The sequence below is a fragment of the Cicer arietinum genome, chromosome 4, assembly GCF_000331145.2.
Source record: "Cicer arietinum cultivar CDC Frontier isolate Library 1 chromosome 4, Cicar.CDCFrontier_v2.0, whole genome shotgun sequence".
Classification (NCBI taxonomy): domain Eukaryota; kingdom Viridiplantae; phylum Streptophyta; class Magnoliopsida; order Fabales; family Fabaceae; genus Cicer; species Cicer arietinum.
The window spans coordinates 29,045,071-29,056,164 of record NC_021163.2 but is presented as its reverse complement, the minus strand read 5'-3'; the positions used below and the strand labels follow the sequence as shown (position 1 = coordinate 29,056,164).

At 34.7% G+C, this 11,094-nt stretch overlaps 1 protein-coding gene across 1 annotated transcript in view; it reads left to right on the top strand.

The window, feature by feature from the left end:
* Window positions 1–1,075, top strand: part of LOC101513054 (peroxidase A2-like) — a 2,146-nt gene extending 1,071 nt beyond the window's left edge. Inside the window, exons 3-4 of the mRNA XM_004497832.4 lie at window positions 128–293; window positions 373–1,075. Of these exons, the coding sequence (XP_004497889.1) occupies window positions 128–293; window positions 373–791 (585 nt within the window). The 3' untranslated portion in view covers window positions 792–1,075. The remainder of the gene's footprint in view (window positions 1–127; window positions 294–372) is intronic.
* Window positions 1,076–11,094: the final 10,019 nt, after the last annotated feature.

Genomic DNA, 11,094 nt, shown 5'->3' with positions numbered 1-11,094 from the left:
CTTCCGATGTAATTTAATTCTTCCACTCTCTCTTTTTATATATATATATTCCAATTTCATAAACTATATATATGTTAATTATTTGGAGCGTGATGACATTTAATTAAAAGAGGTATTTTAATTGCAGTCAGGGGGTCCATCATGGAATGTACTGCTTGGAAGAAGGGATAGTCTAACAGCAAACCAAGCTGGAGCCAATAATTTAATACCTTCTCCATTTGAGAGCCTTGCCCAGATCACAACCAAATTCTCTAATGTTGGCCTTGACACCACTGATCTTGTTGCATTGTCAGGTAATAATAATATGATAACGGAATTAATGTTTATTAAAAAGATAGACAAATTAATGATTTGTTTGAAATATATTCATAGGTGCACACACATTTGGACGTGCTCGATGCCAACTTTTCTCCCAAAGGCTATTCAACTTCAGTGGCAGTGGAAGCCCAGACCCAACATTAAACTCAACCTATTTAGCCACACTACAACAAAATTGTCCACAAAATGGAAATGGATCTACTTTGAACAATTTTGACCCTTCAACTCCAGACACATTCGACAACAATTACTTTAGCAATCTTCTAATAAACATGGGCCTTCTCCAAACGGATCAAGAGCTTTTGTCCACTAATGGATCTTCCACTATTTCAATTGTTAACAACTTTGCCAACAACCAAACTGCATTCTTCAACCAATTTGCTCAGTCAATGATCAATATGGGTAATATTAGCCCCTTAACCGGAAATCAGGGAGAAATCAGAATTGATTGTAAGAAAGTCAATGGAAGTTGAAGAAGAAAAACTAAGAGAAACTAAATAAGTTATGTTATGTCTTTGCATTTAAACTAAGTTAGTGTGGGAATGTGTTAGGTGATAAATTTCACTAGCAAAATTTGTGAAAATATTTTAGCTATTTAAATAAGCTTAGTTTTCAAAGACAAAAAAGGTGTTGAGAACTGAAGGTTGTGTTTGATGCGAAACGCACTCGACATAAAAGGAGTGTGTTAATCAAAAACATGTAAGATCGATTTCATTGTATATGTGAAGATATATGAAAAATATTATTAATAAGTGTATCTAAGATGTATGTTATTGTCGAAATATAACTCTCGTAAACCAACAATTTTGTTTATCCTATTTATGACAAATATACTAAATGATACTATTAGGTAAGAAGAAAAATACTTATGAATTATTTCTCATTAGAATGAAAAGAATGAATTTATAAAGTGTAAATTGCAAGTTAGTTGTACATCTTTTATACAAGATATTCACAACCCAAGTGCATAGGTAACAAGTCATAGTTATTTAAGCCAACTATAACTAAAATAAATAACTTGCAACTTAAGTAACCAACTAATAACTAACTATTCTTATCTATTTCGTCCCCACAATTCAATGGTTTGTAAATATCAATCATACCAAGCTTACCAATAAAGGAATTACATTATTTAGGATAGAGAGCTTTAGTAATGAATTATGCTAGTTCGTTATAACTGATCAATAGCAGTAGCTTCATGAATCCATTCTGAGTTTTCTCATGAACTATGTGGCAATCAATGTCCAAATGTTTTGCCCTTTCATGGAACATGGGACTAGCAACTGCATGTAGTGCATAGGCATTATCACCATATAACACTAGAGTTTTAAAAGAGCTAGTCTTCAAATCATTAAAGAGATACACAACCATTGTAGCTCAAAAGTTGTTGTTGCCAAAGCTCTATATTCAGCTTATGAAGATGACTTTGCCACTATAACCTACTTTTTGATTTCCAACTGACGAGGGAGTGTCCTATGAAGAAACAATTGATTTTCTATAATCTTTACAATTTCCCCAATCACTATCACTAAATCCACTCAATTGTACAAAAGTTCCTCGTGGGTAAAACAACTCTGCCTTGCTGATTTCTTCAAATACTTGAGCACCCTATTGAAGCTTGATTATGAGTCTTTGTAGGTTTTTGCATAAGCTGGCTCAGTTCTTGCACAACAAAGCTAACGTATGGTCTTGTTGTTCTTAGATATAGGTGTTAACAATGAAAAGAGGAAGAAAAAGGAAGAAGAGAAACAACCACTCTAGGGTTTCATAACATAGAATAAACTAAACTGAAGTTAATAGGGTTACAATGAGTATATATATAGGAAAATAGAAAATATCTAAAATACCCTTACTACTAATATATAATAACATTATCTAATATCTCCCCTCAAACTCATGATGCATTAACATGGAGCATCGAGAATTTGTCAACTAAAAAACGGAAACGTTTAATGGAATGCATCTTTGTGAACAAATCAGCAATCTGTAAAGAAGAAGAGACAAATGGTAGAGTAATAGTTCCATGTTGAAGATGATGACGAGTAAGATGACAATCAATCTCAATGTGTTTGGTGCGTTCATGAAAGACCGAGTTGTGAGCAATTTGAATAGCACTCTTGTTATCGCAGTGCATCGGAGTTGACTCAAAAAGAGAGATACCCATATCAGACAAAAGCCAACGAAACCAAATTATTTCAGCGGTAGTGGATGCCATAGCACGATACTCAACTTCTGTAGAAGAGCGAGAGACAATGTCTTGTTTCTTACTCTTCCAAGAAATAAGAGAGTCTCCAAGAAAGATACAAAACCCTGTGGTGGATTTACGATCAGTGGTATACCAGCACAATCAGCATCAGAATAAGCTCGTAACTCCAATGAGGATGACAATGGAAAGAGAAGACTTTGAAATTGAGTTCCTCGAAGATAACGAAGAATCCGAAGAACTGCTGCCCAATGTACTGTAGTGGGAGAGACAACAAACTGACTAATTCTTACTCTTCCAAGAAATAAGAGAGTCTCCAAGAAAGATACAAAACCCTGTGGTGGATTTACGATCAGTGGTATCACCAGCCCAATCAGCATCAGAATAAGCTCGTAACTTCAATGAGGATGACGATGGAAAGAGAAGACTTTGAAATTGAGTTCCTCGAAGATAACGAAGAATCCGAAGAACTGCTGCCCAATGTACTGTAGTGGGGGAGACAACAAACTGACTAACAACATGAACAGCATAAGCAATGTCAGGTCTGGTAATCGTAAGATACACTAAGCTGCCAACCAAAGTACGATACAAAGTGGAATCTGGTAAAGGAACACCATCCGAGGGAGCATATTTTACATTCAACTCAAGAGGAGTATCTGCTGCTCTAGTATCAGAAAGACGAGCCTGATCAAGAATGTTGGCAATGTACTTGGATTGAGAAAGAAGGTAGCCTCTAGGAGAGTAGGCAACTTCAATCCCCAAGAAATAGCGAAGAGTTCCCAAGTCCTTCATCTCAAACTGTTTGGCTAACTGCAATTTCAACTCATTAATTCCACTAACATCATCACCTGTAATAATCATATCATCAACATATAGAGAAAGTATAATGCGACCATGAGTGGTGGACCTTATAAACAATGCAGAATCATGTTCACTAGAGCGAAAACCAAGAGAAGTGATCACAGTTGAGAATTTCTCAAACCAAGCTCGAGGAGCCTGTTTAAGACCATATAGAGCCTTTTTTAACTTACACACTTCCCCTAGATTATGGGAAACTCCTTGTGGAGGGACCATATAGACTTCTTCATGAAGCTCACCATTTAAAAAGATATTTTTGACATCCATTTGGAAAATATGTCATTGACGAATAGATGCAACTGCAATAAGAGTACGAATAGTGGTCATCTTGGCTACAAGAGCAAAATTTTCTTCATAATTCATACCATATTGTTGAGAGAAACCCTTAGCAACAAGACGTGCTTTGTAGCGCTCAACTGACCCATCAGACTTAGTTTTGATCTTGTATACCCAACGAGACCCAATAGCACGTTTTCCAGGAGGAAGAGGTACTAATTCCCAAGTGTTGGTTTTGTGCAATGCAGATAGTTCTTCGGCCATAGCCTGCTGCCAAAGAGGATCAAGAACAGCCTCTTTATAGGAAGAGGGCTCAGAAAAACTGTGAATAGAGGTTAAGAAAGAAGCAAACGAAGCTGAGTAAGTTGAATAGACAAAATCAGGTAACTGAGTAGACTTACGTTGATGAGAAGAGTAACGAGGAGGATCAACAATCGTATGAGGTGGTTGGATAGTCGGGGGGACAAGAGGGATGTCATCATGTGGAGTAGTAGCATTTGTCCTGCAATTCTCAACATTACAATCACTAGAAGCGCTATCATTAGGACCAAACGGATCAATATGGGTTAGTTCAGAACTCTTAGTAATCTGAGAATCAGAGGAAACAGAGTAAAAAGGGATGTGCTCAAGAAAAACAACATTACGAGATACATAAAGTTTTCTTGCATGAGGATCATAACAACGATAACCCTTTTGACCATCCCCATAACCAAGAAAAACACACAACGCTGAACGAGAATACAACTTACTACGCTCTACTTGAGGACGAAGAACAAAACAAGTAGAACCAAAAACTTTCAAAGAATAGTAATCAGGAGTAGAAACATACAATTTTTCAAAGGGAGACAAACCTGATATGATAGAGGATGAAATTCTATTAATAGCATGAACAACAGTAAGAACTGCTTCTCCCCAAAATTCACTAGGAACTGAAGCGGACAACAAAAAGGAACGAGCAGTCTCTATAATGTGGCGGTATTTCCTTTCAGCAACTCCATTTTGTTGAGGAGTATCAATACAAGATATTTGGTGGTGGGTGCCATCATAAGCAAGTAATTCAGAAAATTTATTAGAGGTATATTCACCACCTAAATCACAACGAAAACACTTTATAACAAAATTATGTTGAGTTTTGACCATTGCACGAAATATATGATAAATGTCAAAAAATTCAGACCAATTTTTCATAAGATAAACCCAACAATAACGAGTGTAATCATCAATAAACGAAACGTAATATCTAGATCCACCTTTGGTGAAAACCGATGATGGACCCCAAACATCAGAGTGAACTAAATCAAAAGGCGCATATGAAACGGAAACAGTTTTACTAAACGGTAAAGATGGAAATTTAGCAAGTTTACAACCACAAAAATCTGAGATATCACAGGGTTGTAACTTTCCTAAGGCTCCAATAGAAGCCAAATATTTTAATCTAGAAGCAGAAACATGTCCAAGACGAGATTGCCATAAATAAAAACTAGAAGATAAGGAATTCAAGCGAAAACTAGATAATAAGTCAGCAGTAGTTGTTGAGGCTGCAGTATTTGGGAGTCGTAGGTCATCCAAAATGTAAAGTCCCCCCTGTCTATGGCATGTCCCAATCAGCCTCCCGGAATGTGGATCCTGCACACAACAAGAAGTGGAAGAAAACATAACCGAATAATCGAAATCACATATTTGACTAACAGAAGCAATACTCAAAGTAAGATTAGGAATATAATAAACATTAGAAAGAGATAAGTTAGGTGTGGAGACAGAACCAATGCCTGCTAGTGGCATAGGAGTGCCATCAGCAGTCGTAACCGACACAGACGAGGCAGGTTTCACAGACACAAAAGATTTATCACCGTATGTCATATGATGAGATGCTCCAGAATCAAGAATCCATATGGAAGGAGATATACCTGACATACCAGAGGAGTTCAAACCTTTAGAAGAGGTGGCAGACACGGCATGTGGTTGAGTGACAAGAAGTCTTTGAAGCTGTTCTGCAATATCAAATATTTGGGAAGCAGTCTCAAATGAGTATACAGAACCAGAACTAGAGCCAATGGTAGGAGGAGCAGAAGCAACAACATTGGACGATGGCCCCCTAAAATTCTTCTTATATGCTCTCCCCAATTTCAGACAAAGTGTTTTCCAATGACCTTTTTCTTTGCAGTATGCACATTCATCATTACCAAGCCCAGCTTTCCCTTAAGATGTTTTTTTTTTGAACAGGAGCAATAAAAACAGATGGAGGAGTTGAGAGAATTTCCTTATCTAACACACCAGAATGAGTCTTAAGTCTAATTTCTTCTGTCAACAATTCACTAACTACTGATTCAACATTAGGAAGGGGGGAACGATGCAAAATACCCCCACGAAGGCCCTCAAAATCATCACGAAGAGCCATTAGAAACCAAACCAGACGTTGCTCCTCTCTTTGATCAATGTATGCTTTGACAGCTTTCAACTCAGGTGATTACATAAGAACCAATTGATCCCACAGATTTGTCATTGCCGAATAAAATTCCTGAATGGTCATACTGCTCTGCTTAAGGGTTCTAATATCACTTTCCAACTGATAACGTTTTGCAAAGTTAGACTGAACATACAAACGTTTCAAGTGATCCCAATCTCTTTAGCAATATCATATTTTGCTAGTTGTACTCCTATAGACAACTCAACAGAATTATTAATCCAAGTAATAATTTTTGAATTACTAACATTCCATGTTTTCAGATCTTTTGCATATTGAGTTTCATCCTTTTTATCTGTAGGCTTAACAGAAGTTCCATCAACAAAACCTCACATATCTTTTCCAATCAAATTTTTTTTCATCACATAACTCCAATAAGAGTAATTTTGTCCATTGAGGTGAACACTAACAGCTTGAAGAGAATCATCCTTAACACCAGCCATAAAAAATAATGACAGAAAAATACGATAAATACAATCACTGAGACCAAATAAATTAGGAATAACCTGGTGCTGTGCGAGCACGATTTCTCCCTCTCCAGATGTCGTTTTGCCGATCCAACCGTTGAAGACGAAGACCTAAATGTTGCGAACCTGCTGTCCAAAAATCAACTTGATCCAACGGTTAACGAAGGCACAATCGATGTTTTTCTGAGAATGATTTAACAAAATCGGGAATAGGGTTACTCTTCTCTTTTCTCTTTTAGTGGTTGTCTTTGCTATCAAAATAGTCTCACTCTTCTTTACGGTAGATCCCAAAATCAACCAAAGCTCTTTGATACCATGTTAACAATGAAAAGAGGAAGAAAGAGGAAGAAGAGAAACAACCACTCTAGGATTTCATAACATAGAATAAACCAAACTGAAGTTAATAGGGTTACAATGAGTATATATATAGGAAAATAGAAAATATCTAAAATACCCTTACTACTAATATATAATAACATTATCTAATATTTTTTTTTTGTTCTTGCACAACAAAGCTAACGTATGGTCTTGTTGTTCTTAGATATAGGAACCTTCCAATAGCCTTCTATAGCTTGTAACATCTATAGCTGCAATTCCCTCTTCTTGTTATAATCTGAGGCTTGAGTTAAAAGGTGTGCTGGTTGGCTTGCTACTTAAGAAACTCATGTCAGTCAACAAATCTAGACAATACTTCATTTGGCATAATGATATTCCTTTATTGAATTGAGCCACCTCTATTCCTAAAAACATATTTAAGAGGTTATATGTTCTTTATGCCAACAGGCTAGTTCAAAACCTGTTTCAAAATGTTGAAGTCCTCCAAATTGTCAACTATCGGGATCATGTCATCCAAATTTATAACTAGTGCAATAAAAATTTGATTGATGTGCTTGATAAAGAGTGAATGTTTCGAAGATGCCAGCTAATAACCAATGGATGTCAATGTAGTCAACTTCTTTTCATGCCATTTCCTGCTTGCTTTTGCTTTAGTCCATAAAAAGATTTTGATAAGCTTGCAGACACTGTTAGGGTTTGATTGATCAGCTCCAACAGGAATGCTCATGTAAACATCTTCATGTAAATCTCAATGTAGGAATGCATTATGGATGTCCAATTGATATAGATGCCAATGATTTATGGAAGCTAGTGTCAATAGAGTCATTTATTAAAAGAATGATATAAGAATATTTAGCTTAATGTTCTGGTTATTCTATTAAAGAGAAAATGATTAGATAATGTTTAGAAGAACATTCTTGTTGTCCTTTATTGAAGATAATGTCAAGACAAATCAATTTGGGAAGTCCAAACTGTAAGTTAAGAATGTCAAAATTGCACATAAGGCTGTTGAGATTAAGTGAACAATTAAGAGACTCATATTAAAAGCCTAAACGGCTTAAGCAGTTTGCAGATTAACCTCTAAATTGATGACTTGTGAGCAAGAATAAAAGGACAAAAGTACAATGTACTAGCATTGTTCTGTAGAAAGCTATGCATGCTTCTGAGCACACACAATACTAACTAACTTTTGACAACTCATTATCACACGTAGTCACATTTTCCTTCAGACTTAAAAGTAAGAACGTTCTTGTTGGTCAAAAAAGTTCTGAACAGTAAAATAATCATGTGTTAGACATACAATCAATTAAAGGAAAACCAATTAGAAAACAAATGCAAGAGTTAGACATACAATCAATATTCACTTGTTCAAGTCAAAACTCTTCAAGCAAACTGCAACTCTCTTCCCTAAATCTTTGGATCATCGTTATTGAGTTTTGCTTCCGGTTAATCACAAATAAAGAGTTGAGAATCATTAGATCGCAAACAATTTTATCATACTCATTGTAATTGGCCTAAGTATACCTTTTTTTAGATTGAAAGATGGATGTGAAAATCCTTTCAAGGTTGAAAGGTCACTGTAAAATAATTTATAGGTTGGAAGGTGAATGTGGTAATTGATCATGGTTTGATCAAGACAGAAAGTGAAAAAGAGAATGTTTTGATTTTGAGGCACATCGTGAAAATCTCCCTGTTGTAAGGACTGGACTAGTCCGAGTTGGTTGAACATGTATACATTTTGTGTGTGATATTTCTATCTGTTATCTTTAATTATTTACACGCACAAATCACATTTCACTATCATTGTTTTTATTTACAACTTCTTAATTTCATATAAATTGTCTAAAACATTTTGGTCATTTAAAAGCTTACTAATTAACTTTTGATTACCAAGTTTAATATTGAGTAAAGCATGAATTAAAGTACAGGAACTAAATTTTAAATTGGTCACAATTCAAACTCTCATTTCTTGTGACTATTCATTTCACTTTAGAGTGAACACACGATAAACATAGACCTGGGACCAAGGAACAAAAACCTACCCAAACAACTAATGTTTATTATTGCTACTCAGTTGAGAAAACCCACACATGTAAATCTCCAAAGACATCAACTTTTTCAGGTATGATTTATCCTATATCAAATTATGTGAATTTTTTTTTTTTCACAAAAACATCAAGCTTATGTTGTAGTTGTAGTAGAAATTATTAAAGACCCCTAATCATACAAGCAAACCATCTGAAGATAAGAATGGAGAAATGCCATGTTACAAGAACTTACAACCTTTGAAGAAAATAAAACATGGGAGATGAAAAGGTTTCCTAAAGGAAAGACGATAGTGCATATGTTTAAAAACTTTAATACACCAAGCCAAGCCGGCCGGGCGGCGGCGCGCGTGTGGTGGTCCGTTTGCTTGCGTTCTCCCTCCTTCACAAAATTGCGGTGCCCCTTGGGGCCCATCCCAATTGTGAAACTAACTCCTTATAAAGGTCATAAATGAGTGTGTTCCCTCCAATGTGGGACTTCTCATTTTTCAATTCACACATTAAAAACCATCATCAATGTCATTTATCTTTCATCATTTCCAACACACATGTTGAAGGAGACAAATTCAATACAACTTTTGCACTAGTTTCCAAAATGACAACTAAGGTATTTTCTTATTGTTGTAGTGAACAAATGATGGGAACTTCACCAAATAAGTGTGAGTAATGCTTTCGTACATAGGAAATTAGATTATGAGGTATATATAGAGGTCCCACGAGGTTAAAAAGTTGTCGATAAAGAAATAGTGTAACCCCTACGAAATTTATTTTATGGTCTTTGGAAAGCCTCACGTAATTGGTACTCACAATTGTCCTAAGCATTGGTGAAGTATGGCTTCCAGAAATGTGAGGTTGATCATACTTTGTTTACATACTCATATGGTTCAGTTTTTATAGTGTTGTTGGTCTATGTTAAGTCGTAGTTGGTAATGATGCTAAGGTCCTTAAGTTAAGTAAAGTACAGAGAAATGGATCACACCACAAAGTCATATGATTGCAAAGATTACTTGAACACTTGCAAGTATGATGTGATTCTCCTACAATTCTAAATTGCAACAATTGTGCTGCAATTCATTTAGCTTCCAATTTGATTTTCGACGAAAGAATTAAACCCATTGAAATAGATTGTCATTTCATTAGAAAATATCATGTAAAGAGAGTTATATATGCTATCCACATACCAACAATCACAACAAGCAGACATCATCATAAAGTCTTTGAAACATTTTGAGTTATTAGGCCTGTTGGGATCTCACCATCCTAATTTGTCCTTGCTATCCTTCGATGAAATTCAAACATGTGTCAAATGATTTGAATCATGTTCCAATTTTCAATTGACATCTTACCTAAGATGCATACCTTTTGTGCTTACAAGTAAAATATTTCTAGAGGAGAACAATATTTGCTTATACCATATATCTTTTTTGTAGGTGTATAAGTTTTTAGAAGTCAAAGCAAATCTAATAAGAATGTTTTTTTGGATTCAATACATATTTTTTTGGTACGCATTGTATATAGTTTGTAATCTTGTTCTTTATTTTGTAATAGATTTGAGTGCCCATCGCACTCCCCATTAATATCATATACTTACTAAAAATTGATAAAAATAATATCACAAGTTTAAATGCTACACAAATTTATTTGCTTTAGTTTTTGTAAAATACAAAAGCTTTATTTGTTTAGTTCCTATCAATTAATAAAAATATGCTTTGTAAATATAGAGACTACAAATATGATATTATTATGATTTTATAGAGATTAAATAGATATTTGTGTCATTTTTATGAAAAAAAAAATCTACTAGAAAAAAATGAAATTAGTGACAAAAAAAAATTAAAATCTCTCTAATTTTCTTGTCACAAAAATTTTGCGACGAATTTTTCTTAAAAATAATGTTTTTTTTCTCTAAATCTTTTTCACTAATTTTGATTTTTTTTTTAATAATGAAAGAATACTATTGAAGTAAGTTTAAGAATATTTGTTATGTGTTACTTTAAAAGACTACTATTGAATTAAGTTTAAGAATTTTTTTTTTGTGTTACTTTAAAAGACTGTTATCGTACCGAACATAAAATATTTGTATATCGACATAAAAATAGCCCACAACTAAGAGCAAAAATATAATGT